Source organism: Aotus nancymaae, unplaced genomic scaffold, assembly GCF_030222135.1.
Source record: "Aotus nancymaae isolate 86718 unplaced genomic scaffold, 86718_ANA_hifiasm-v0.15.2.pri h1tg000040l, whole genome shotgun sequence".
Classification (NCBI taxonomy): domain Eukaryota; kingdom Metazoa; phylum Chordata; class Mammalia; order Primates; family Aotidae; genus Aotus; species Aotus nancymaae.
Window position 1 is genome coordinate 128,782,672 of NW_026988454.1, and position 27,925 is coordinate 128,810,596.

At 52.6% G+C, this 27,925-nt stretch overlaps 1 protein-coding gene across 1 annotated transcript; it reads right to left on the reverse strand.

Annotated features, from left to right (window-relative positions):
- Window positions 1-24,106: 24,106 nt before the first annotated feature.
- On the reverse strand, window positions 24,107-27,842 carry LOC105723555 (putative gametogenetin-binding protein 1). Its single transcript, XM_012461663.2, has 4 exons — window positions 27,762-27,842; window positions 27,391-27,526; window positions 26,362-26,501; window positions 24,107-24,201 (listed from the first exon to the last, which is right to left on the reverse strand). The coding sequence occupies exons 1-4, from the start codon at window positions 27,768-27,770 to the stop codon at window positions 24,127-24,129; spliced, it is 360 nt and encodes a 119-aa protein (XP_012317086.2). The 5' UTR covers window positions 27,771-27,842; the 3' UTR covers window positions 24,107-24,126.
- Between the last annotated feature and the right edge of the window lie 83 nt (window positions 27,843-27,925).

Sequence of the window (27,925 nt, forward strand, 5' to 3'; positions counted from 1 at the left end):
ATCCCGGGCAGGGAAGGATCCAGTGGTTTAATTGTCCTGCTGATTAGCTGACACATGTGGCAGGCTGGTCAACCTCGTCCTCCGTTCTGACCCTTATCCAGGGTGGGTGGGACTCCCGGGAGAGCAATGCCGAAGAGAGCCATGTGCTGGCTGCACACAGATTGTTCCTTTTCTTTTTTATTAAGAGACTTTATCTTTGCAGAATGGTTTTAGGTTTACAGAAAAATGGATTAGCTAATATATAGTCATCATATACCCCCTCACCCTCTCACAGATTCTGCTATGATTACCATGGTGCTGTGGTGTGATATGGGTGTTACAACTGTGGAACCAATATTGATACGTTATTATTAAAGAAATGCCAGTCTACATGAGGGCTCGCTTTTCGTTTTGCGCATTTCCACGGCTTCTGAAAAATGTGTCATGTCACGCATCCACTGTTGCAGTATGCAGATAGCTTCACCATCTCAGGAGAGCAATTCCAGAGGAAACCAGCCAGGTGCTCCCAGCCCATAAACTGCACTCCACCCTCCCAGGCGACGCTACCCCCGCTACCCTTGCCACAGTGGAGAGCAGCCCACATGAAGACAGCAGGTGAGTGAGGAAATCGAGGCTCAGAGACGTTATTTCGTTCATGGCCACAGAGCCGGAAGTAGCAAAGCTCGGGACCCTGGCTTCATTTGTGTTCCTCTAAAGTGGACCCTGAGGCCAGGTCTTGGGGATAGCAGTTTATTTGGGAGAAGATCCCAGGAAGCACAAACCTGGTTGGCACTGGGGCTCGACCCTGCTGGCGACATTCTCAGGGCCTGTGCCTTACAGCTTCAGGTTGTCCCACCAAGGGGTGGAAGAGCCGAGGTGGGGAGCAGGTTGTTTAACCACTAACTCCTGCACTTGTTGGTTCAGGGTAGTACTAGGGCGTTAATCCCAGCATCCCCATGTCCCTGTGGAGAGAGAGGAAGCCAGGACAGAGGAACAGCCCAGCAGAAACCATGGAAGGACTCAGAGGGGCACTGAGGGCCCCAACCTAGGTCTTCTGCTTTTTTTTTTTTTTTTTAAGATGGGATTTCACCGTGTTGGTCAGGCTGGTCTTGAACTCACGACCTCAGGTGATCCGCCTGCCTTGGCCTCCAAAGTGCTTGGATTACAGGCGTGCGCCACCACACCCGGCCGGTCCTCTGCTTTTTCCTCCGCATCTCCAATCACTCATTCATCCAATAGACCCCCAGTGGGTTGCCTGCTGCGTGCCAGCCCCATGTGGGACTCATTTCACAGGAAACATTCAGATCCCTGTCACTTTGCTGCAGGAAGCAGCAGAGTGTGGAATCTCAAGGTCCCTGGAAGGGGGTCCCCAGGAACAGGAGGGCCTGTGGTCAGTCTCCTTGAGCTCCAGAGGGTGGTTCCCACAGTACAGAGATGGATTCCTGCCAAGCACTGCCCACACTCAGCTGAGTTCCCGGGTGAACCAACCCTGAAAGACCATTGCACTGGCATTCTCCTCTCCCCTCCCAGCCAAAGCAGGGGCATGAAGGGGAGGACTCCCCAAGGGCCTAGGTGCCCCTGGTTGCTGAGGCCCCGAGCTGCAGCCCAACTCCTTACCCCCTGCAAGCCTGTGGTAGACATGGATTGGGCCAAGCTGAACATCAGAAGCTCCTTCCTGTGGTTGGCACTGCTGTCATTCTATGCTCTATTTCAAAGCGTAACCACTCCCAGGAGTGACCCCAGCATACTAGCAGCCCTCTGTGTTTGTCCGGAGTTGGCTGGAGGAGCAGAAAGGAAAGCTACCCAGAGCGAGGCACGTGGGGAGGATTCAGAAAGGAAGAACAAATAACCAACCATCGCCACACCCGATGCCCCCCCAGGTGGTGCCATGTGCTTAGGTGTGTTGGTGCTTAGTCTTAACTCATTCTAGTCCCCATTTTACAGATGAGGAAACTGAGGCTTACCAAGCTGTTGGGTCTTGCTGCCAATCAAACAGCTAATGGATCATTCCTGTGCTCCAGATGGGGAATGGAAACTCAGCTGTTTGGTGAAGGCTGTACAGCAAGGCATCCTCATTTTTCACATAAGGAAAGCTCAGGGAGGTGAAGGGGTTTGTTCAATGTCACAATCTAGTAAGTGACAGAGTTGGGACTTTAACTCAGGTCTGCTTGTCGCCAGAGCCTGTAGGCATCACCTCCATGCTGCAGAAGAGTCACAGCTGGGGAATCTGGGAGGATAATCTCTTTTCACTCAAGAGTTACGCTCAGACAAAGGCATGGCAGCCCGTCAGAGGACCCCTCACAGACCCTGCCCTGAACACTTCCCCAGCAGTGGCTGGGAGGAGCCTCAAAGTTGGGACAGGGACTTCACCAAAGCCTATCTCCAGCCTCCACCTGCAGCTGCCTCCAAGATCTTCTCTGATCCCACCGTCCAGTGGGGGCCCCTGGCCCACTCCCTCCATCCTGAGCCAGAGAGGCTTTGAGCCCAGGGTGAGTTTTCTCTGGCACCATAGTCTGTGGACCACACACAGGCTCCACCTGCCCTGCTTCCAGCTGACTCCAAAGCCAGTCACCGAGATTCATTAGCTCTCCCTTTGCCCCACAGACTAAATGCACAGCAGGAAGATAAGAGGTTAGACAGCAGGGAGGACTTCCAGGTTGTTGAGAATGGAGATGTGAAGATTGGGTGACAGAGGTCCTGGTGTTCTTTGAAAAAGGAAAATGCAGGAATGCAGGCTGCCTGACTAAAACCCCAAGTTCAGGAGTTCCAGACTGATTAACTTTTTTTTTTTTTCAAGACGGAGTTTCGCTCTTGTTACCCAGGCTGGAGTGCAATGGCGTGATCTCGGCTCACCACAACCTCTGCCTCCTGGGTTCAGGCAATTCTCCTGCCTCAGCCTCCTGAGTAGCTGGGATTACAGGCACGCGCCACCATGCCCAGCTAATTTTTTGTATTTTTAGTAGAGACAGGGTTTCACCATGTTGACCAGGATGGTCTCGATCTCTTGACCTCATGATCCACCCGCCTCGGCCTCCCAAAGTGCTGGGATTACAGGCGTGAGCCACCGCGCCCAGCCGTTTTGTTTTTTTTTGTGTGTGTGTGTGTGTGTGTGCCTTTGCAGCTCTCTCCCTTCAGGGCCTGGGTGCTGGGAGTGGGAACTGGAAGGCTGCCTCTGGAACCTGTTCAGACCTCCAACCAGGACCACACCCGACAGCTCACATTGTTCCCATTCATAATAATAATTAGTATTTAGTGAACACTTACTACAGGTTCTTTATGTCTATATTAACTCAATCCCCAAATGGCCCTATGGGAGGGGAGGGGTCCTATTATCATGCCTACTTGACAGATGAGAAAACTGAGGCCCAAGGCCCTCCGCAGGACTCTTCATCTTCCCAACGTCTGCCCATCCTTAAGGTCTCCCTTCCTGAAAGGTCATGCCAAGGACCTCTGGCCTCTCTCTTTTCTACTCTCCACAATGCAGTCAGTGCCTAGGGACTCCCTGTTTGGGCCTAGGCTTTCCAGGCCAACCTGCCACTGCCTAGCTCTTAACCTTGAACAAAAGCCTTCTCTAAACCTCAGCTTTCTTTTTTTTTTTTTTTTGAGACGGAGTTTCGCTCTTATTATCCAGGCTGGAGTGCAATGGCGTGATCTCGGCTCACTGCAACCTCCGCCTCCTGGGTTCAGGCAATTCTCCTGCCTCAGCCTCCTGAGTAGCTGGGATTACAGGCACACGCCACTATGCCCAGCTAATTTTTTGTATTTTTAGTAGAGACGGGGTTTCACCAAGTTGACCAGCATGGTCTCGATCTCTTGACCTCGTGATCCACCCACCTCGGCCTCCCAAAGTGCTGGGATTACAGGCTTGAGCCACCGCGCCCGGCAACCTCAGCTTTCTTATCTGTCAAATGGGGACTACGAAGGTAGAGGACTGATATGGTGTGGATATTTGTCCCCTCCAAATCTCATGTGGAAATGTCATCCTCAGTGTTGGAGGTGGGGCCTGGTAGGAGGTGTTTGGGTTAAGGGGGTGGATGCCTCTTGAATGACTGGTGCCCTCCTCATGGTAATGAGTGAGTCCTTGCTCTGGGTTTGTACAATATCTGGTTGTTTAAAAAAAAAAAATGTGGCACCTCCCCCACCTTTCTTGCTTCCTCTTTCACCATGTGACATGCCTGGTCCTGCTCTGCCTTCCACCATGATTGGAAGCTTCCTGAGGCCTCACCAGGTGCAGATGCTGGTGTCATGCTTCCTGTGCAGTTCCTGCAGAACTGTGAGCCGATCAAACCTCTTTTCTGTATAAATTACATAGCCTTAGATATTTGTTTTATAGCAATGCAAGAATGGACTAACACCGAAAATTGGTACCAAGAGTGGGGCATTGCTATAAAAATACCTGAAGATGTGAAAGTGGCTTTGGAACTGGATAATGGGTAGAGGCTGGAAGAGTTTGGAGGGCTAAGAGGAAGACAGGAAGTTGAGGGAAAGTTTGGAAATTCTTAGAGACTGGTCAAGTGGTTGCGACCAAAATGGTGATGGTGAGATGGATACTGAAGGCCAGGCTGATGAGGTCTCAGATGGAAATGAGGAAGTTATTGGGAACTGGAGCAAAGGTCACCCATGTTACATCCTTGCAAAGAACTTGGCTGCACTGTCTCCATGCTCTAGGGATTTGAGGAAGTTTGAACTTAAGAGTGATGACCTGGGGTATCTGATGGAATAAATTTTTAAGCAGTAAAGCATTCAATATGTGGTCTGACTGTTTCTAACAACCTGTTATCAGATATGGGAGCAAATAAATGACTTAAAGTTAGAATTTATATTTAAAAAGGAAGCAGAGTTTAGGCATGAATCTGAAGTTCACATCTAACTGCAAGAAAAAATAAAAAAAGGAAGCAGAGTTTAAAAGCTTGGAAACTGGCTGGGCGTGGTGGCTCATGCCTGTAATCCTAGCACTTTGGGAGGCCAAGGTGGGTGGATCACCTGAGGTCAGGAGTTCAAGACCAGCCTGGCCATCATGGTGAAACCTCATCTTAAAAAAAAAAACAATTAAAAAAAAAAAAGCTAGAAACTGCAGCCTGATCATGTGGCAGAGAAAGAAAGCATTTTCTTTTTTTTTTGAGACAGAGTTTTATGATTTTGTTGCCCAGACTAGAGTGCAATGTCATGATCTCGGCTCATTGCAACCTCCACCTCCCGGGTTCAAGTGATTCTTCTGCCTCAGCCTCCTGGGTAGCTGGGATTACAGGCGTGTGCTACCACGCCTGGCTAATTTTTTATTTTTAGTAGAGACAAGGTTTCTTCATGTTGGTCAGCTGGTCTCGAACTCCCAACCTCAGGTGATCCACCTGCCTTAGCCTCCCAAAGTACTGGGATTACAGGCATGAGCCACTGCATCCAGCGCATTTTCTTTCTTTCTTTTTTTTTTTTTTTGAGATGGAGATGGAGTTTCATGCTCTTAGTGCCCAGGTTGGAGTGCAACAGTGCGATCTCAGGTCACTGCAACCTCTGCCTCCTGGGTTCAATCAATTCTCCTGACTCAGCCTCCCTAGTAGCTGGGGCTATAGGTGCCCACCACCAAACCCAGCTAATTTTTTTTTTTTTTTTTGAGACTGGTTCTGGCTCTGTTCCCCAGGCTGGAGTGCAATGGCACGGTCTCAGCCCACTGCAACTTCCAATTCCTGGGTTCAAGGGATTCACCTGCCTCAATTTCCTGAGTAGCTGGGATTACAGGCACCTGCCACCACGCCCGGCTTATTTTTGTATTTTTAGTACAGATGGGGTTTCACCATGATGACCAGGCTGGTCTCAAACTCCTGACCTCGTGATCCACCCACCTCATCCTTCCAAAGTGCTATGATTACAGGAATGAGCTGCCACGCCTGGCCAATTTTTTGTATTTTTAGTAGAGACAGGGTTTCACTTTGTTGGCCAAGCTGGTCTCAAATTCATGACCTCAGGCAATCCACCCGCCTCATTCTCCCAAAGTGCTGGGATTACAGGCATGAGCCACTGTGCCCGGCTCATGAAAAAAGTATTTTCAGAAGAGGAATACAAGCAGGCTGTGGAGCAATCACTTGCTAGAGAAATTTCCGAGACTAAAAGGAAGCCAAGTGCTAATATCCAAGACAATGGAAAAAAAAAGGCCTCAAGGGCATTTCAGAAATCATTAGAGCAGCCCCTCCCATCACAGACCCAGAGGCCAAGAAAGACTGGTTTCCTGGGCCAGGCCCAGGGTCCTGCTGCCCTGCCCAGCTTTGAGACAGAGCTGCCCACATCCCAGCTGCTCCATGTCCAGCTATGGCTCAAAGGGCACCAGGTATGGCTTGGGCTGCCATTCTGGAGTGTGCAACCCGTAAGCCTTGGCAGCTCCATGTGACATTAAGTTTGCATGTGCACAGACTGCAGGCACAAAAAAGGCTTGACAGCTTTCCCTAGATTTCAGAGAATGTATGAGAAAGGGTGGGTGCCCAAGGCAGAAGCCTGCCACAGGGGTACAGCCTGCTACAGGGGAGGAGAGATGTGGAATTGGAATCCCCACACAGAGTCCCCATCAGGGCACTGCCTAGTGGAGCTGTGGGAAGGGGGCTGCCATGCTCCAGACCTCAGAATGGTAGAGCCATGGGCAGCTTGCATCCTGAGCCTGGAAAAGCTGCAGGCACTCAACTTCAACCAAGGGCACCCACAGGGGCTGCACCCTGCAAAGCCACAGGGCAGAGCTACCCAGGGGGACAGGGAGTCAAAGGAGAGTATTTCAAAGCTTTAAGATTTAATGACTGCCCTGCTGAATTTAGGACTTGTGTGGGGTCTCTTGCTTCTTTCTTTTGGCAAATTTCTCTCTTTGGAAATGAGAATGTTTACCCAATGCCTGTACTACCACCGTATCTGGGAAGTAAGTAACTTGTCTTTCATTTCACAGGCTCACAGGTGGAAGAAATTCATCTCTGGGTGAGACTTTGTACTTGGGACTTTTGATTGATTGATGGTGGAACAAGTTAAGACTTTTGGGGACTATTGGGAAGGGATGATTGCGTTTTGCAGTGTGAGAAGGATATGAGATTTGGAGGGTCATGGGGCAATATGATATGGTTTGGATATTTGTCCCCTCCAACTCTCATGTCGAAATATAATCCCAAGTGTTGGAAGTGAGGACTGGTGGGAGGTGCTTGGGTCATGAGGGTGAATCCCTTATGAATGGCTTGGTGCCCTCCTTGCAGTGACGAGAGAGTTCTTGCTCTGAGTTCATGTGAGATCTGATTGTTTAAAAGAGTGTGGCACCTGGCCGGGCGTGGTGGCTCACACCTGTTATCCCAGCACTTTGGGAGGCCAAGGTGGGTGGATCACATGAGGTCTGGAGTTTGAGACCAGCCTGGCCAACCTGGTGAAACCCCGTCTCTACAAAAAAAAAAAAATAATAAATAATAAATAAATATAAATAAAAAAAGAGTGTGGCACCGACCACCACTTTCTCTTGTTAGCTCTCTCTCTCTCTCTTTTTTTTTGTTTTTTTTCTTAAAGACGGGGTTTCACCATGTTGATCAGGCTGGTCTTGAACTCCTGACCTCAGGTGATCTGCCCGCCTTGGCCTCCAAAGTGCTTGGATTACAGGCATGAGCCACCACGTCTGGCTGCTCTCTCTTACCATGTGAGACACCTGCTTCCCTTTGTCTTCTACCATGATTGGAAGCTTCCTGAGGCCTTCACAAGGAACAGATGCTGGTGTCATACTTCCCGTACAGCCTGCAGAACCATGAGCCAATGAAACTCTTTTCTTTATGAATTACCCAGTCTCAGGCATTTCTTTATAGCAATGCAAATGGAGTAACACAAGGACTCTGGTGAGTATTCAGCAAGATAAGAGACACTGAGCCCAATGACCAGTCCCTGGCACAGAGCCTGTACTTAAAAGAGGCAGGTTCATCTTGGCTAAATTTATTATATATGTTCTATTATTATTATTTTGAGAGGGAGTTTTGCTTTTGTTGTCCAGGCAACTTCCGCCTCCCGGGTTCGAGCGACTCTCCTGCCTCATCCTCTAGAGTAGCTAGGATTACAGGCACCCGCCACCACCTCCAGCTAATTTTTTGTATTTTTAATAGAGACGGGGTTTCACCACATTGGCCAGGCTGGTCCTGAACTCCTGACCTCAGGAGATCTGCCCACCTCGGCCTCTCAAAGTGCTGGGATTACAGGCGTGAGCCACCGTGCCCGACCCTGCTTTCTTATTATTAATAGTACTTCATTATCATAACTCTGTGGATTTCATCTCCCAGCCTGATTATAAGTTTGTTGAAGACTCATCTTGGTACCTCTGTCTTGGTTTGGGCTCCCCAGGGTGCAGACCCTGAGACAAAGGTTAGAGGACGCACACTCGAATGGCGGTGGCCATGGCAAACACCAGCAGAGGAATGGAGAAGTCAGACGGGGGAGGGAAGGATGCCAAGAATGGAGACGTCATGGAACCAGTCACCACTGTGAGCAGTTATAGCTCTCTGGACAGCTCAGAGAGCCAGGCTAGAGTATGCCTCAGAGTTGACCCATGCCAGCTGCCAGGCAGCGAGGGGTTTGTTGTTTCATTAATTAATTATTTTGAGACAGGGTCTTGCTCTGTCATCCAGGCTGCAGTGCAGAGGCACAATCATGGTTCACTGTAGTCTCAACTTCCTGGGCTCAGGTGATCCTCCTGCCTCAGCCTCCCAAGTAGCTGGGACTATAGGTGCATGCCACCATGCCCAGATAATTTTTTACCTTTTTTTTTTTTCTTTCAGCTGGAGTTTTGCTCTGTTGCCCAAGCTGGAGGGCAATGGCACAATCTCGGCTCACTGCAACTTCCACCTCCCAGGAACAAGCGATTCTCCTGCCTCAACCTCCCGAGTAGCTGGTAGTACAGGTGTGCGCCACAATGCCCAGCTAATTTTTTATATTTTTAGTAGAAACAGGGTTTCAACATGTTAGCCAGGCTGGTCTCGAACTCTTAACCTCAGTTGATCCGCCCTCCTTGGCCTCCCAAAATGCTGAGATTACAAGCATGAGCCACTGCGCCCGGCCCAATTTTTTACTTTTTGTAGAGACGTGCTCTCATTATGTTTCTCAGGCTGGTCTCAAACTCCTGGGCATAAGCAATCCTCCTGCCTCAGCCTCTCAAAGTGCTGGGATTATAGCAGTGAGCCGCCTTGCACCCAGCCTCTTTTTTTTTTAAGAGATAAGATCTTTCGGCCAGGCACGGTGGCTCAGGCCTGTAATCCTAGCACTTTGGGAGGCTAAGGCGGGCAGATCACCTGAGGTCAGGAGTTTGAGATCAGCCTGACCAACATGGATAAACCCCATCTCTACTAAAAATACAAAACTATCGGGGCATGGTGGCACATACCTGTAATCCCAGCTACTTGGGAGGCTGAGGCAAGAGAATCGCTTGATCCTGGGAGGTGGAGGTTGCAGTGAGCTGAGATCACGCCATTGCACTCCAGCCTGGGCAACAAGAGGGATACTCCATCTCAAAAAAAAAAAGAGACTTCAACTTAAAAAAAAAAATCTTGCTCTATTGCCTAGGCCTGAGCATAGTGGCAGGATCATAGCTCACTGCAGCCTTGAATTCCTGGGCACAAGTGATCCTCCCACCTCAGCCTCTCGAGTCACTAGGATGACAGATGCATGCCACCATGCCCAGAAGGGTGTTTTTTCATCAACTGCTGGTCGGTCATTGCTTGAAGGCTGCTTCTTTAACTCTCTGGACCTCCGGCCTGCCCTGTGACCATGACCAGCCATCCTCCCACAGACAGAAAAAAGGCAGAGAGTTGCCCAAGAGCTCAGTAAACAGTCTTCATAGGTAGGGAGGAAAGCTGAGGGATGCAGGCAGGCACCCAGGGCAACTGCCGCAACTTTCTCCCGTTCCCTTAGCCTTCCTGCCAACAGGCCACTGCGAGGACACTGCAGTCCCCTCCCTCACAGGTGACTGTTTTTGCTGCCATCTATCCATGTGTTCATATAAGCATGTAGGTGTGTATTTGGACCCGGTTTCACAGTCACAAGGAATGTTCAACTGGTAATAAGGTGAACAGGGGGCTGGCCATGGTGGCTCACACCTGTAATCCCAGCACTTTGGGAGGCTGAGGCTGGCGGATCACCTGATGTCAGGAGTTCGAGACCAACCTGGCCAACATGGTGAAAAGCTGTCTCTACTAAAACTACAAAAACTAGCCAGGCGTGGTGGCACATGCCTGTAATTCCAGCTACTGGGGAGGCGGATGCAGGAGAATCGCTTGAACCCAGGAGACAGGGATTGCAGTGAGCCAAGATTGTGCCACTGCACTCCAGCCTGGGCAATAATGAGACTCCGCATCAGAAAAAAAAACGGGGCACACAGGAAAACATCTCCCTCCATCAGCCCCAGACATTCCCTCCCCTCCAGAAGCAACCCTGTTACCAGCCTCCCTCTTATATGCCCTCCTCTTGCCGGTCAGTCTTTCTAGTGTTGACTCCAGCCCCAGCCACATCTAAGGCCTCAGTTCCCTGAAGTTGGGAGCCCTGGTGACGGCTCATCCTGTTTTCATCCGGCTCCAGCCCTGCTCAGCCAGTAGGCCAGGGATAGGAGCTCAGGCCTTGGAGATGTGGGGTTCCAGAGGTTGAGGGCAGGGCCTGGTTAAAGGCCAGCATGGGCACAGAGGGAAGCATCAGGGATACCTTGGTCCTGGCCCAACAGTAGGGCCTGGGGTAGGACACACTGCGAGTGGCTCATCTGTCAGGTGCGTGGCTGCTCACTGCCATCGGGGTTGGCCAAGGCCTTCCTGTTTACACCCTGGGGGCTGGAGGAATGATGGGCAGCCCGCCTCACTCCCTCAATCCATTTTCAGAGCCCAGTGAGCCATCGCCCAGCTTTGGGTCTAGTCCAGGAGAGGTTCAGCCTAGGAGCCATGGTAGGCAGGGACTAAGGAAAGAACCAGGAAGGACTTTGAGGCAATGTTCCGCTTACTACACCAGGCCTCTGTATCTGCGCCTCCACATCCGCAGATGCAACCAACCTCAGTTTGAAAATATCTGGGAAAAAAGCTGGGCATGGTGGTTCACGTCTGTAATCCCAGCACTTTGGGAGGCCGAGGCAGGCGGATCAAAAGGCCAGGAGATCGAGACTATCCTGGCCAACATGGTGAAACCCTGTCTACTAAAAATACAACAATTAGCTGGGCGTGGTGGCGCGTGCCTGTAAGCCTACCTACTTGGGAACTGAGGCAGGAGAATCGCTTGAACCAGGGAGTTGGAGGTTTCAGTGAGCCGAGATTGCGCCATTGCACTCCAGCCTGGCACCCATGTGGATTTCATCTCCCAGCCTGATTATACGTTTGTTGAAGACTCATCTTGGTACCTCTGTCTAGGTTTGGGTTCCCCAGGATGCAGGCCCTGAGCACGGTGGCTCACGCCTATAATCCCAGCACTTTGGGAGGCTAAGGTGGGTGTATCACCTGAGGTCAGGAGTTCGAGACCAGCCTGGCCAACATGGGGAAATCCCATCTCTACGAAAAAATACAAAAATGAGCTGGGTGTGGAGGCAGGCACCTATAATCCCAGTTACTCAGGAGGCTGAGGCAGGAGAATCTTTTGAACCCGGGGGCAGAGGTTGCAGTGAGCTGAGACTGCACCACTTCACTCCAGCGTGGGTGACAGAGGGAAACTCCATCTCAGGAAAAAAAAAAAAAAAGGTAGATTCTGTATTATAATGACTGTAATCTAGAGATAATTTTTTTTTAATTTTTAAAAAATTTTGGCCAGGTGCAGTGGCTCACGACTGTAATCCCAATACTTTGGGAGGCCAAGGTGGGAAGATCACAAGGTGAGGAGTTTGAGACCAGCTTGACCAACATGGTGAAACCCCATCTCTACTAAAAATACAAAAATTAGCTGGGCATGGTGGTGTGCACCTGTAATTCCAGCTACTCGGGAGCCTGAGGCAGGAGAATCGCTTCAACCCAGGAGGTGGAGGTTGCAGCGAACAGAGATCATGCCACTGCACTCCAGCCTGGGCGACAGAGTGAGATTCTGTCTCAAAAAAAAAAATAAATAAATAAAAATAAAAATTTTTTTGAGACAGGGTCTCACTCTGTCGCCCAGACTGGAGTGCAATGGCACAGTCATGGCTCACTGCAGCCTCAACCTCCTGGACCCAAGTGATCCTCCTACTTCAGCCTCCCAAGTAGCTGGGATGACAGATGCATGCACCACACCCAGCTAACTTATTTATTTTTTAAAATTTCTAGTAGACAAGGTCTTGTTATGTTGCCCGAGCTGGTCTCGAACTCCTGCCTCAAGCAATCCTCCTGCCTTTGCCTCCCAAAGTGCTAGGATTACAGGTGTGAGCCACCACGCCCAGCTAGAGATAATTTAAAGTATATGGGATAATTTAAAGTATATGGGATAATTTAAAGTATAAGTGATAATATAAAGTATATGGGATAATTTGAAGTATAAAGTAAAGTATATGACAGATAATTTAAAGTATATAGGTACAGATTATACACAAATATGTCGGTTTTTTTTTTTTTTAATTAATTAATTTATTTTTTTTTTGAGACGGAGTTTCACTCTTGTTACCCAGGCTGGAGTGCAATGGCACGATCTCGGCTCACCGCAACCTCCGCCTCCTGGGTTCAGGCAATTCTCCTGCCTCAGCCTCCTGAGTAGCTGGGATTACAGGCACGCGCCACCACGCCCAGCTCATTTTTTGTATTAGTAGAGACGGAGTTTCACCATGTTGACCAGGATGGTCTCGATCTCTTGACCTCATGATCCACCCACCTCAGCCTCCCAAAGTGCTGGGATTACAGGCTTGAGCCACCGCGCCCGGCAAATATGTCGTTTTATATAAGGGACTTAAGTATCCTCAGAGGGGAATCCTCTGATGATCCAAGTGGGTTCCTGGACCGAATGCCCCGCAGGTATCTAGGGATGACTAATGCTACATAACAAATCAGACAGGCTTAATGGCATGAAATAGCAGTCATTTTTTTTGGTCTAAATTTTGTGGGTCAGGAATTCAGGAGGGGCCTGGCTAGCAGTTCTCGTTTGGGGTCTCTCATGTGATTGCAGTCTGATGTCAGCTGGGGTTGGAGTCATCTGAAAGGCTCAATTGGACAAATGGCGCAAGACAGCTCCCTCCCATGGCTGGCAGGTGGTGTTGGCTGTCAGCTGAGAGCTCAGCCAGGGCTGTAGATCAGAGCGACTCCACCTGGCCTCTCCAACATCACAATCTCAGGGCAGTCAGACTTCTTACATGGGGCTGGCTTACCCCAGAGCAAGTGTCCTGAGAAAAGAAGATGAAAACTGCATGGCCTTTTATTACGTATCCACCCAACTTTACTTACAGAAGCAGTCATAGCCTCCCAGAATCGGGGAGGGGGACACAGATCCTATCTCTCAATGGGAAGAGTGCCAAAGAACGTTGGCGCCACGTTTAAAACCATCACAGATGACATCTCAGCAATGGTCTCTCTTTCTGTGCTAACTGGGACCTCAGAGGTTAAGGCCCTGGAGCACACCAGGAGACCTTAGACTAGCACCTGTGGTGCAGATTCAAAGACGAGGCCAGAGAGCACGGAGCCTGGCCCACCCTGCCTGTTCGTGACGGTGAAGGCCACAGACAGCAAAAGCCTCCTGGAGGGAGGGGCCAAGTCAGTAATGCGTGCTGGGAAGAAGGAGGCCTATGAGCATGGGCAACACAGCAAGATCCCATCTCTACAAAAAGCGTTTTTAAAAATTTGCTGGTGGCATGCGCCTGTAGTCCTGGCTACTTGGGAGGCTGAGGAAGGAGAATTGCTTGAACCCGGGAGGCGGAGGTTGCAGTGAGCCGAGATCATGCCACTCCACTCCAGCCTGGTAAATAGAGCAAGACTCTGTCTAAAAAAAAAAATTGCTGGGTGCAGTGACTTACACCTGTAATCTGAGCACTTTGGGAGGCTAAAGCAGGTGGATTACTTGAGCCCAGGAGTTCGAGACCAGCCTGGGCAACACAGTGAAACCCTGTCTCTACAAAAAATACAAAATATTTAGCCAGATGTGGTGATGCATGCCTGTAGTTCCAGCTAATTGGGAGGCTGAGATGGTACGATTGCTTGAGCCCGGGAGTTTGAGGCTGCAGTGAGCAGTAATTGTGCCACTGCACTCCAGCTTGGGCAACAGAGTGAGACCCTGTATTGAAAAACAAAACAAAACAAAACAAAAGGCCTGTTGGGGCAAAGGGGCTGGGAACCTGCACCTGGGTTCTCAGGTTCAAAAGAAGCTGAGCTGCAGGCAACCAGTCACAGAAACCCAGCCAGGGCAGGGACTGTTCACAGCTGTACTCCCAACAGCTTCTCAGCAGAGATTTGTTGGCCAGGTGCAGTGGCTCATGCCTGTAATCCCAGCACTTTAGGAGGCCGGGGGGTGGTGATGGGGGCGGGGGTGAATCACCTGAGGTCAGGAGTTCGAGACCAGCCTGGCCAACATGGCGAAACCCCGTCTCTAATAAAAATACAAAATGGCCTGGTGCAGTGGCTCACACCTGTAACCCTTACATTTTGGGAGGCCGAGGCGAGTGAATCACCTGAGGTCAGGAGCTCGAGATTGGCCTGGCCAACATGGTGAAAGCCTGTCTCTACGAAAAATACAAAAATTTAGCCCATGTGGTGGTGGGCACCTGTAATCCCAGCTACTTGGGAGGCTGAGGCAGGAGAATTGCTTGAACCTGGGCGGCAGAGGTTGCAGTGAGCCGAGATTGTGCCACTGGACTCTTGCCTGGGTGACAAGAGCAAAACTCCATTTCAAAAAAACAAAAACAAAAACATTAGCTTCCTATAATTGGGAGTCTGAGGCAGGAGAATCGCTTGAATATGGGAGGTGGAGGTTGCAGTGAGCTGAGATCATGCATTTGCACACCAGCCTGGGCAACAGAGCAAAACTTGGTCTAAATAAATAAATAAATAAATAAATAAATAAATAAAGCTGGGCACGGTGGCTCACACTTGTAACCCCGGCACTTTGGGAGGCCGAGGTGGGCAGATCACAAGGTCAGGAGTTTGATACCAGCCTGTCCAATATGGTGAAACCCCATTTCTACTAAAAAATATGAATATTAGCCAGACGTGGTGGTACGCTCCTGTAGTCCCAGCTACTCTGGAGGCTGAGGCAGGAGAATTGCTTGAACCCAGGAGGCGGAGGTTGCAGTGAGCCCAGATCATGCCACTGCATTCCAACCTGGGTGACAGCGTGAGACTCCATCACTAAATAAATAAATTAATTAATTAAATAAAATAAATAAAATAAAAATAAAAAAATTAGCTGGTCATAGTGGCAGGTGCCTGTAATCTCAGCTACTCAGGAGGCTGAAGCAGGAGAATCACTTGAACCCAGCAGGCAGAGGTTGCAGTGAGCCAAGATTACTCCACTGCACTCCAGCCTGGGCAACAAGAGTGAAACTCCGTCTCAAAAAGTAAAAATAAAAAAGTAGAGATTTGTTGACTGTGAGGAGTAGGGCATGTTGGGGAAGGGTAGGGATCTGCCCTGGTCTCTGGCCCTTGCTCCTCTCCACCTTGCCGCTGCACAGGGTAGCTGCCAAGGTGGCAAATGCCCAGCCCCTTGCCCACTCCAGGGGCCTGCCCAGGCTTCTGGGCACTTCCTGAGCAGCAGGACACATCCTGCCCTTCGTGGCCCTGAAAGGAAGCAGCTTATCAGAAGGGTAAGGACACTCTGTTCAGGCCTGGCCATCTTCCTGGGCTAGAGGAGCCATGTCTAGGAGCTGGTAAGCAAAGCAGGCCTGGGTGGAAGGGCCTGGGGAAGGCAGATGATTGAGGCTTTGTGCCCAGGCCAGGCCAGGACCCCAGCCTCTCCCAGGATCCACTCAGCCCCTGCACTGCTGTCCACCATCCTATCTTCTCTTCATTTCCTTCCTACTTCTCTGACTCCTGGTAGTTTTTCACTCATACCATTCATTCAAGCAATACTTAAGGAATATTTTATGTTTGATTTTTGTTTGAGACAGGGCCTTGCTATATTGCCCAGGCTGGTCTTGAACTCCTGGCCTCAAGCAATCCTCTGGCCTCAGCCTTCCAAACAGCTGGGACTCCCCGTGTGAGCTACCGTGCCTAGCTTTAGTTAAGGAATACCTTATATATGCTAGGCAGCTGGGCTCACAGCAGCAAACAAAACAGGCAACAATGCCTGCCCTCATGAAACTTACATTCCAGTTAAGAGAGACAGTCAACGAGCACATAAACAAACTAAATATATGATATGTTAGATGATGAAAGTGATCTGAGGAAAGATAAAGCAGGGCAAAATAGGCTAGGCCGGGTGGCTCATACCTGTAATCCCAGCACTTTGGGGGGCCGAGGTGGGCAAATCACTTGAGACCAGGAGTTCGAGACCAGCCTGGTCAACATGGAGACCAGCCGGGCCAACATGGTGAAACCCTGTCTCTACTAAAAATAACAAAAATTAGCCATTGAAAAATTTAAAAATCACCTTGTTGCCCAGGCTGGTCTCAAACTCCTGGGCTCAAGTGATCCACTCACCTTGGCCTCCCGAAGTGCTGGGATTGATTGTCAGTGTGAGCCACAGCACCCATTGCCTTTTTTTTTTTTTTAAATTTTGTGTGGTTTAGAAATACTCCTTTAGTTGCACACATGTTCTGCAAAAAATAAAAAATAAATAAAAATAAATAAAATAAAAAAGAAATACCCCTTTAGAAGGTGACCGCTGAGCAGAGACCTCAGGAGGTGAGGTAGTGAATCACATAGACTCCCAGAGGCAGGGCCTCCAAGGCAGAGGGAACAGCAAGGGCAAAGGCCCTGAGGCAGGGTAAGCTGGGTGTGGGCAAGGAACAGCAAAGAACCCAGGGTGCAACTAAGCATGGTGACTCATGCCTGTATTCCCAGCATTTTGGGAGGCTGAGGCAGGCAGATGACCTGTGGTCAGGAGTTCAAGACCAGCCTGGGCAATATGGTGAAATCCCATCTCTAGTAAAAATACAAAAATTAGCTGGGCGTGGTGGCACACGCCTATAATCCCAGCATTTTGGAAGGCAGGATCACCTGAGGTTGGGAGTTTGAGACCAGCCTGACCAACATGGAGAAACCTCGTCTCTACTAAAACAAAAAATTAGTCGGGCGTGGTGGCCTATGCTTGTAATCCCAGCTATTCAGGAAGCTGAGGCAGAAGAATTGCTTGAACACAGGGGGACGGGGGAGGGGGGAGGCGGTGGAGGTTGCAGTGAACCGAGATCATGCCATTGCATTCTAGCTTGGGCAACAAGAGCGAAACTCCATCTCAAAAAAAAAAAAGATGAGGAAACCATGTGCAGAGAGGTTGAGTGACACTCACCCAGGGTTCTTACATGGCTAAAATACAGAAGAGCCAGGCCTCAGCGTGGCTCCAAGAGTTCAGGCTGAGATATGCTCCATTTCCCCGCACCCTGCAGGCAATTCTCTGGGTTTTCCTCTAGGGCAGGGTTTCTCACCCTCAGTACTGTTGACACTTAAGGCCAGATCACTCCTTGTTATGGGGGCTGTCCCGTGCATTGTAGGATATTTAGCAGCGTCCCTGGCCTCTACCCACTCAACGCCAGTAGCACTCCCCAAGTTGTGACACTGGTGTGTCTCCAGGCAATGCTCGATGCTTGGAGGGGGGGCGAAATTGCCCCCAGTTGAGAACCACTTCTCTGTTTTCCTGTCCACCCCACCTGCCACTGTCCCAGCTCACTGTGACCACTGTGACAGCCTCCATATTAGCCCTCTGGCCCTTCACCAGACATCTTACCAGGCCACTCTCCCAGGTCTCCAGCCCTCTCTGGCTCCCATTGCCCTGAGGATGAATGCCAAGCTGCTTAGGTTGGCATGTAAGGCTTTATGTAGTCTAACCACTGCCTGCCTCTGCAGCTCTCACCCACCCCATCCTCAAGCCTCCTGCTGCACGCCACCCTCTGCTCATTCAGTCTAGTGTCATATATTGAACCTGATGCCATGCTGGACACTGTAGACATGGAGACAAAGCTTCCCTGAAACCTCTGCCCACACCCCCAGGGCCTGCCTTCATGCTGCGTCTCCCGTGGCAAGAGCAAGTAATCACATGCAGTGAATCCTGTTAGCCCTAAAACCAGGCAGCTGTGAGGAAACCAGGGCTGGAGCAGGTGCTATGGCTGAGAGGTACAGGATGGGCAGGGGTTATAGAGAGGGAGCAAGGAAGAGAGCACCCTGGCAGTGGTGGGGCAGATGCCTTGAGAGGATGGAAGGCCAGGGCGGTGATTTAGGGCTCCAGCAAAGGCAGAGAGTGGGGGTGTGGAGGGGGATGGATGGCGGGGAGAAAATGGGCTAAACATAAACAGGTGGGCCGGGTGTGCAGGCTCACACCTGCAATCCCAGCACTGTGGGAGGCCGAGGTGGGCGGATCACCTGAGTCAGACGTTCGAGACCAGCCTAGTCAACACGGCGAAACCCCCTTCTCTACTAAAAATACAAAACTTGACCGGGCGCGGTGGCTCATGCCTGTAATCCCAGCACTTTGGGAGGCCAAGGCAGGTGGATCACGAAGCCAAGAGATCAAGACCATCCTGGCCAACATGGAACCCCGTCTCTACTAAAAATACAAAAATTATCTGGGCGTGGTGGCACAGGCCTGTAGTCCCAGCTACTCGGGAGGCTGAGGCGGAAGAATTGCTTGACCCCGGGAGGCAGAGGTTGCAGTGAGCCCAGATTACGCCACTGTGCTCCAGCCTGGCAACAGAGCAAGACTCCGTCTCAATAAAAAAAATAATAATTACCAGGCGTGGTGGCACATTCCTGTAATCCCAGCTACTCAGAAGGCTGAGGCAGGAGAATCGCTTGAACCCGGGAGGCGGAGGTTGCAGTGAGCTGTGATCACATCACTGCACTCCAATCTGAGCAACAGAGCGGGACTCCATTTCAAAAAATAATAAAATAAAACAAAAGGGTGGACTAAACAAAAAGGCCCAGGACAAGAGAGGAGTCCAATGGTTCCTACTTGGTCAGGAAAGTGGACAGTGGGGTCATGGTGCAGACTGAACACTTCCCCATCACAGACGGTTCGCCTGGCAGGCATGCCCTCCCCTTATTCACCTGTCAACTTCCTCCTCCTGCTGCAAGCCCAAATCACAAATGGTGCCTCCTCCTGGAAGCCTTCTGGATTCCTCTCTGCTGTCACTGCTTGCCCCCTTCTCTGCGCTCTGCAAACTCTACTACAGCAACATGATCATCTGGTTCTTATTGCGCAGGTCTGTTCCGGCCCTCCCACCACTGACTGCGAGTTTCTGGAGCCCTGGGAGCTGCCTTCAGCAGAGGAGGCCCCGCGCTCAGCTGCCGCGGGTCGATCTCTGAAGGCCAGGCCAGAAGGAGCGGAAAAGTGGCACGGCTTGGCAGTTCCCAGATGCGCGCGCCCGCCCAGGTGCGCACGCTCCGCAGGAGCCAGTGGGGGCCGGGCAGTCTTGGCCGAGACTTATTTGCTGCGCTTCGGTGCGCACAGGCCCTGCGGTGCCAACCTCCTGGTCCCGCCCTCCCGCCGCAGGCGCTCACGCCTGGGCCGCTCACAATCCTTTGACTCTTCCCGGACTCCAGACCCCAGACAGCTCCGCTCCACCCTGCGGATGAGGGAGACAAAGTTCCTTACAGGCCCCTCACTTGGGGCAAGGTGGGAGGTACACCTGGGGCGGGGCCTGGCTCCCCACTGAGCAGAGGTGCTGGCCAAGGCCCTCCCCCTAGTGGTAAGTACTCCCTTGGTTCCCCCTCATAGCCACTGCCAGACGGCCCCGCCCCACGTCGGAAGCAGCCTCGGAAACCTGCCTCCCTGTTTCAGGCCCGCCCCCTACAGCCTTTCCGCTCGGCAGCCCAGCGAGCTTTAAAAATGCAAACCACAGGGCTGGGCGCGGTGGCTCACGCCTGTAATCCCAGGGTTTTGGGAGGCGAGGCGGGCGGATCACAAGGTCAGGAGTTCAAGACCAGCCTGAATATGGTGAAACCCTGTCTCTATTAAAAATACAAAAATTAGCCGGGTATGGTGGCGTGCGCTTGTAGTCCCAGCTACTTGGGAGGCTGACCCAGAAGAATCGCTTGGACCTGGGAGGCAGGGGTTGCAGTGAGCTGAGATTGCACCATTGCACTCCGGCACTCTGGCACTCCGGCCTGGGTGACAAAGTGAGACACTGTCTCAAAAAAAAAAAAAAAAGCAAACCACATTGCATCACTTCAGGTGGGCCCGGCGCAGTGGCTCAGGCCTGTAGTCCCAGCCTCAGCCCTTCGGGAGGCCAAGGTGGAGCCTGGCCAAGATGGTGAAACCCCGCCTCTACTAAAAATATAAAAATTAGCCGGGTGCGGTGGCAGGAGCCTGTAATCCCAGCTACTCGGCAGGAGAATCGCTTGAACCTGGGGACGGAGGTTGCAGTGAGCCGAGACTGCACCACTGTACTCCAGAAATCAAGCCTGGTGAGGTGGAAGGTGCCTGCAGTCTTCGCTGAGGTGGGAGGATCATTTGAGCTCAGGGGTGGAGGTTGCAGTGAGCTGTCATCGCGACACTGCACTCCAGCCCCAGTGACAGAGAGAAAAAAAAAACAAAAAACCCCCAAACCCCTGATCAGTGAAGCACATGACCTGCACACTTCCTTTCTGACCTCACCTCCCGTCCCACCCGCTCCTACTCATGCCCTTCCAGCTGCACAGGTCCCTTTCCTCAAACCCACCAGGCCTGCTCCTGCCTCAGGATGACCCACTTGCTGTGCCCACGGCTGGCCTTCCCCCAGATGGCTCCCTCCCTGGCTTCCTGCACATGACCTCCTCAGCAAGGCCTCCCCGTCCCTCTGTGATATCCCCACCACTATCCAGTCTCACCTTTCTTCATAGCACCTGTCACCCGGCATATCTGTTTACAGTTGTCTCACTAGCAATAATGGAAGTCCCTCAAAATGGAGGTTGTGTATGTCTTCTTCACTGCTATATTCCCCAGTGCCTAGAACAGGACTAGGATATAGTAGATGCTTCATAAAAAAATTGTTCCATGGATTTTTTGGACGGAGTTTCACTCTTGTTGCCTTAGGTTGGAGTGCTATGGTGCAATCTCGGCTCACTGCAACCTCTGCCACCCGGGTTCAAGTGATTTTCCTGCCTCAGCCTCCTGAATAGCTGGGATTACAGGGGCCCACCACCATGCCCAGCTAATTTTTTTATATTTTTAGTAGAGACAGGATTTCACCATGTTGGCCAGGCTGGTCTCGAACTCCTGACCTCAGGTGGTCCACCTGCCTGGCCCCCAAAGTGCTGGGATTACAAGTGTGAGCCACTGTGCCCAGCCCCATGGATTCTTGGAGAACCTTCTATAAGCCAAGCAGCTGTTTATTCAGCTCACATGAGAAGCCTGTGATTCACCCATTGCATAGAGGTGGAGGCTGAGATTCAGAGGTATGAGACTTGTCTGCCATCATATGAGTTTGCTGCAGTGGGAGCCGGGTTTCAACCCAGCCGAGTCTCTCCCCTCTGCCTCTCTGCTTTCCAGCTCATCTCCCAGCTGGAGAACGATGCAGCTGGTTTTGCCCTCCCTTCACCCTAGCGTAGGCGAGGCTGCCTCCCAATGACCCCAGACAGGGCCTGAGGCACCATCTCCCCAGGAGGTGCCAGGGGGACACAGGAGGGGAATCATACAGTGTCCTGAGGTCGACAGGCCCACCTTTGGCCCTGCCCACATTTTCCTGGGACCACCCACCCTGACCCCCAGCTCCTAAATGACCCAACCTATTGCCTTCCTTTCAGCCACCAGAGTCCCTAAACTCTCTCAGAATGGACCTGATTACCTCTTTGCTTTTGCCTTCATCCCATCTGAGATACAGTGACAGAGACAGAGACACAGGGAGACAGGGGGAGACAGAGGGACAGGGACAGAAACACAGAGACACACTTACATACCAACAGAGATCTCTCTCTGGAGATCTCTGTCACAGGAGAGTGACAGAGACTTGGCAAGTCTGGTCACAGTGGTCCAAATCTCATGGGCCCAATCAGGGCCACTGCCAGCCCAATTGTCCCTTTTGAGCAAGTTAGGAAAGGTACCCTCTGGGGGGATGCTACCCCTCCCAGGGCCTGGTGAGTGAGTCCAATTCGCTGGCCCTTTGGCTGAGTGTGCGCGCTGGTGCAGGAGGATCCGTGGAGGCTGTCCCCAGATGTCTCTACCAGGGGGATAAGGCAATGCTGCAATGCTCCCAGTCTTCCAGCCGCCCCGCAGGCCTGGCCCTGCACTGTTCTCTGAGGCCTTTCAGGAATGCTTGGGCTCTCCCCATTCTGACCTTGACCGGATCCCAGCCCTCTGCATGACCCTCGGGGCCTTCCCCACAGCACGTCCTTGGACCATGTCACCTCTGCCTTCACCACCCAGGAGCATCAATCCAGGCCCATCCACAAAACCAGCCCGGGACGCTGTGTGGCTGGGAAGAGGTGCTCAGGCCCGCTCCAGCACGCAGACCCCCGTCCTGCTCCAGGGACAGTGCCTGGAGCTGGTGGGACAACCCCACACTTCCCAGCCTCACAGACCCCCGCAGTTCAGAGGAATCCCAGAAGTGAACGAGGAGGTGTCACAGGCCTCACTGGACAGACAGGGAAAATGAGGAACAGAGGGGAAGGGTGACCAGCCCAGGGTCCCACACCCTGAACCAAGGTTTCTCCTCGCCCCCACCCCCCATCCAGGTGCTCCCAGAGAAGCCCTACGAGGCCCCACCCTTCCCATCAGAGAACGCTCTGGGAGGAGGAAATGATTAACAGGGCAATTAGGGCACAGGTGAGTCATCTGGTCACAAGGCCACCTCCTGGCTGACTCAGGGGGACAGTCCAGATGGGCCCTTCCACTCAGCCCCAACTCAGGGTCTGAGTCAAGCACTCCATGGGCTCTGGCCAGGAAGCCAGGAGAAAGCCCCCTGCCCTCTCCAGGCTCCACCCACACCCTGCAGGCTGAGGGACAGAGGCAGGGATTCCCACCTTCACTAGGCTTGCCTGGGCCAGGGGCCAGGGTAGGGGACCACGCTGCTACAGTTTCCGTCTCCCCATGCCAAGCATGTGGCCCCAGGGCCGGCCATCCAACCAACAGCTGTTGGTATCAATCACAGCGATTAATAAGAATGGCCATCAAGTTCTGATATTGAACTTCAGCTCTGCAACACGCCTCGGGCTAGACACAGTGGGAACCCATGGGGACCATCAGACAGGCTTCCATAGATAGCAGTCATGTTAAAAAGAGCTGGGGACAGAGAGCTCTTTTTCTCATACATCGGCTGCAGGGTCTCAGAGCCCGGACCCAGGCAGAAAGGAAGGAACAGGGACCCCACAGGGAAGCCAGCAGGACCTTCTGGTGAACAGCAACTCCTGGTGTCCAAACTAGGCCTGGCCCTGCTGCCCATCTGATCTCTGGGAAGCCAGGTGTGTGGGTCGCCTTCGCTGGCCATAAGGGCCCGTTATTAAGCACCCCTTCCCAAGTCCACACTTACTTTTGAGATTAGGCAACCCTGGATGCCGGGGACCCCTGGCCTACCCAGCCCAGCCCTCCTGAGATAGATCCCCCGTCCCAGGGCCTCTTTCCTGGCTTTGTCCTTGGACTGGCTGGGCAGGAACTTCCTGCTGGAGAATTCCCGGATCCTCCCTAGGAGGCTACAGCATGGCCTGGGAACTTGGGGAGGGAGGGAAGTCAGGGACACCCCTCTTAACAGGGGCAGGGCTTGTGGGCAGCAGGGTTCCCCTGGCACTCTGGGCCCTGGGTCCTTCCCCAGCCCCAGGTCAGGCCCACCAGGCCTCCTGCCCTTTCTGCTCAGATGCCCTGCTGTGGCCCTCCGCTCTGCAGCAGGGCAGCCCTCGAAGCCCCATGGGCACAGACAGGATAGATATAGACCTCAGATAGACTGGGTTTGCTCCAGGGTTGAAGGTTGTGGGGGCGGGGTCCAAAGACAGGCCAGCAGTGAGGCCAGAGTCAAAGTAGATTTTTATTAATAACATCGCAGCTCCGACTGGCTGGGTGGGACAGAATTCTGGGCATGCTCACCCTAAGACATGGACACTGTGTCTCCAGACCCACTGGCCACAGCAGCTCCTTAGATGTGTTCTAAGAAGAGAGAGACCCCCATGTACCAGCTCCAGGGATCTGGGCAGGTCAGACTTGGGGCCAGCACCGGCTGCACTCCGGAGACCAGTTTCCCATCTTGTCCTTCTCCTCAAAAAATAGGTACTGGGGGGCAGAAATTGGTGAATGAACATGCCTCAGTCTACTCTGCACCCCAGAACCTCCCCACTGGCCCCCAGAGACAAGCACCCGAGGCCACATTTCCCCCACCTCCCCTCAGCTGGCACAGCCCCACCAACCCTGAGCCACCTCCCTGCCACAAAATGGAGCATGCCTTCTCCCTCCAACTTGGGGGGTTCCTTGGAAGCCCCAGAAGTCAGCACTGTTGGGATTACAGGTGTGAGCCACCACACCCAGCCCCAGCTGGCCTTTCTGAAAGGCGCTGCTCCAAAGTGAATCACACGGTGTGAAGCCCCCCGCAAGGGCGTGCCTTTGCAGCTTACAGCTCCACACCCGTCATCCCAGGAAGCCCTTCCAACGCCCTCCCCTCCCTCTCCTCTGGACACTACCCCAAGGGGGGTCTGCACCCTCCCGTCGAGTGCAGGGTGGCACTGCTGCTGCCTCCTTGCCCCTCCCTAAGCCGCCAGCATTCCTCGAAGGCTGGGGGGCAGCCTCCTTCTCCCTCAGCGTAGTGTCCCTAAGGGTAGTGAGGGGAGATGGGAAGGGTATCGAAGACAGGACCTTTGAAACACCCACTGGGGCAAGGTATTCCTAAGGCAGCTCTGTCCCCAAAGTGAGGAGTGGGCTGAGCCCTTACTTGCCACTACCCAGAAATGACCCCAGGACTGTAACTCTTGGGACAGGGCAGGCTGGCTTGGGAGAGGATGGGAAGAAGGGGGAAGGACCAGTGAGGACTTGGGAGATCCCAAGATTCAAACTCTTCAGTGTGAAAAGACAAAAGTAGAGGGCTCTGCCAGGTGCTGACAACCTGTGTGTCTGTGGATCAGGTGACACAGGGGCTTCCTGTGACATGGGCATGCGGGCGGGCTTGGGCCAATCAGAAGGGTGCCCCTCAGTGTCCAGCAGCAGGTCTTTCTTTTTGTTTGAGACAGGGTCTCGCTCTGTTGCCTCTGCTGGAGTACAGTGACATGATCACAGCTCACTGCAGCCTCAACTGCTTGGGCTCAAGTGATCCTCCCACCTCAGTCTCCCAAGTCACTGGGACCACAGGCACGTGCCACCATGCCTGGTTAATTTTTGAATTGTTTTTTAGAGACAAGGTTTCGCCATGTTGCCCAGGCTTTTCTCAAACTCCTGAGCTCAAGCAGTCTGCCCACTTCAGCCTCCCAAAGTGCTGGGATTACAGGTGTGAGCCACCACACCCAGCCCTAGCTGGCCTGTCTTTCTGATAGGCACTGCTCCAAAGTGAATCACACGGTGTGAAGCCCCCTGCAAGGGAGTGCCTTTGCAGTTTACAGCTCCACACCCATCATCCCAGGAAGCCCTTGCAACAGCCCCTTTCACGGGTAAAGAAACTGAGGCCTCTACTCAACATCACAGAGCAAGCTGATGTCAGACTAAGGCCTCTGGCCTCCAAACCCCTTGCCCTTTCCTTTTGTAAGCTACACAGACTGTCAGGGCAATTGTCCACTGCATAAAAGAATGAGATGATGAATGGATGGAAATTAACCAAAAAGGGCACCGACACATTTCCAACAGATCCATCAATGTGCACTCAGAGAAGCTGAGACAGGCCTAACCTTTAAAGGCCGATGTTGAGGACGGGGAGCAGCAGGATGGTACTCCGTCTGACCCAGTGCGGTTGCTGCCCTGAGCCTATGTGTGTTTGTGGGAGTGGACGAGGATGGGAGAGAGATTAGAAAAACGGCAGCATCATGTGATTTTCAGATGCACAGGAAAGCCTTACAGCCCATCTAGACAAATTCACTCATATTACAGATGAGGAAACTGAGGCTCAGAAAGAGGAAGGGACTTGCCCAAGGCCACACAGTAAATGAATAGCAAAGTTGAGACCCAAAAAATGGACATTGTGACTCTGAGTCAAGTGAGAAACAGAGACTGATGGAGGAGAAAGAGAGAGGGGTGGGTGTGTGTGTGTGTTTGTGTGTTTGTGCATGCAGTGTGCACTCACTCAGGGGGCCAGGGTCCTGAATTCAGAAATACAACCACCAAGAAGGCATGATGCCTACCTGCATACCCTACCCAGCCAGTGGGGCTAGAGCCCAGAGGGGATGGCAAGCCCCCAGCCCCACTTCTCCAGTGCCCTCAGGCAGGGGCTGGTGGTCTGGCACGTGCCAGGCATACCTGGTCACCCACAATGCCCGCCTCCTCCAGGGTGATCTCTGGCCAGGCCAGCAGCTCTCGGCCCTCTTGGCCACCTAGCTTCCAGAGGCGGGACTCTTGCTGCATTCCCAGAAGCTTCTTTAACTCTGACTCCAGGAAACCTGAGAGCCAGAGAGATGGCAGGGGACAGGGAGATGGCAGGGGACAGGCAGGAGGAGGTGGAGCAGCCTTCTGGGAACCCAAGGACCCGGAGGTGCAACTGCTCCCTGAGCCTCATCCCAGCTCTGTGTGGTCCCTGCTCTTCCTCCAGGACCTGGAGCTAGTCGGGCATCACCCCTCCTTCACCCACCCTCCCCAAGGAAGCTCACTCTCTGAGGGCCTCCTCCAACAGTGGCAGCCTGAGAGCCTGAGTCTTCACCCTCTGCAGACAGCACTCAAGGGCAGGTATCTACCCCCACCACCAACCGACTCAAGAGCCTGGATCTGGAACCCAAACTGCCTGCACTCAAGTCCCAGCTCGGCCCAGCACTAGCCGTGTGACATCGGACAAGTTCTCACTGTGAAGTGGAGATGGCAGCAGGACCTATCTCAGAGTTTTAACGCAGTACTTTATGAAAAATGCTTAAAGACTGTGTGCCGGAGTAATGGCTGTGTAAATGTGAACCACGATTTTCATCATATTATGAATGCTGTCATCACTAGCCCAACTGCTGTCCATGTCTGTGCTGCGCGGGGCTCTACTGGGAGAGAGGACCCTCTGGGGCTCTGTCACAGCAGTGCATGATGGGAAAACCAGGGATGGAGGCAGCCACTGAAGGCGTTAGAAGCCTCCGGGCTAGGGAAAGGGTGGTGCTTGAGTAGTACCACCCCCCAGTCACCACCTCCCAAACCCTGAGGAAGACCCTGGCTACACCTCCGGCTCAGGTGGTCATCTTAGGTCCTCTGGTACCACCTGGTGGTGTCTGCTGGTATTGCACCCCCGAGCCACCAGTCAAAGAGAGGCTTCCCCGGCCTGGGGGCACGTGGGAGGGGAAGGGCGGAAGCCCTTACCCACTGTATCTGTGGTCCTGAAAATCCTGCACTGGACGGCGACAGTGCCTGGAGCACAGAGCTTAAATGAGCTGTCCTTGTCCTTCATTTTCTCTTCCTTGCTCTTCTCACTGGGCGAACCTTCCTGGAGAGGAAGCTGAGGGCCAGCCAGTCTCTGAGCAGGTGAGGAGGCCCAGGACCCCATGCCTGCAGCCCTACCCCACCCCTGCAGCCCTATCCCACCCCTAGGCAAGACAGGAAGCAGGAGGGAACATCTCCCGAAAGGTTAAGAAAGGGGACTGCTCCCTCTGGGCCCAGGCCACACATCCTGAGGCCCAGCCCGATGTGGGAAAGGCCCCAACCCATGCCTCACGCCCCCATCACCCACAGACCTTGGCCATGGTCGAGTTTTGAAGCTCCTTGTACAAACTGTGGAAGCAGTTCCAGGGAGTCGCCTCCTCCTTGGAAGAGCCCAACTCGAGATCTCCTGTGAATGAAGTGGTGGTCACTGATAGGCTGGCAGCCAGTGGGGTGGTCCAGACCTTGGAGGGCAGGC

What these genes read in the sequence shown, in the direction of transcription:
- LOC105723555 (XM_012461663.2), bottom strand. An exon ending in CAGGACCACAGATACAGTGG is followed by an intron (nt 26,502 to 27,390) that starts GTAAGGGCTTCC and finishes TCTGGCTCTCAG; the next exon opens with GTTTCCTGGAGTCAGAGTTA. An exon ending in CGGGCATTGTGGGTGACCAG is followed by an intron (nt 24,202 to 26,361) that starts GTATGCCTGGCA and finishes TCTGCCCCCCAG; the next exon opens with TACCTATTTTTTGAGGAGAA.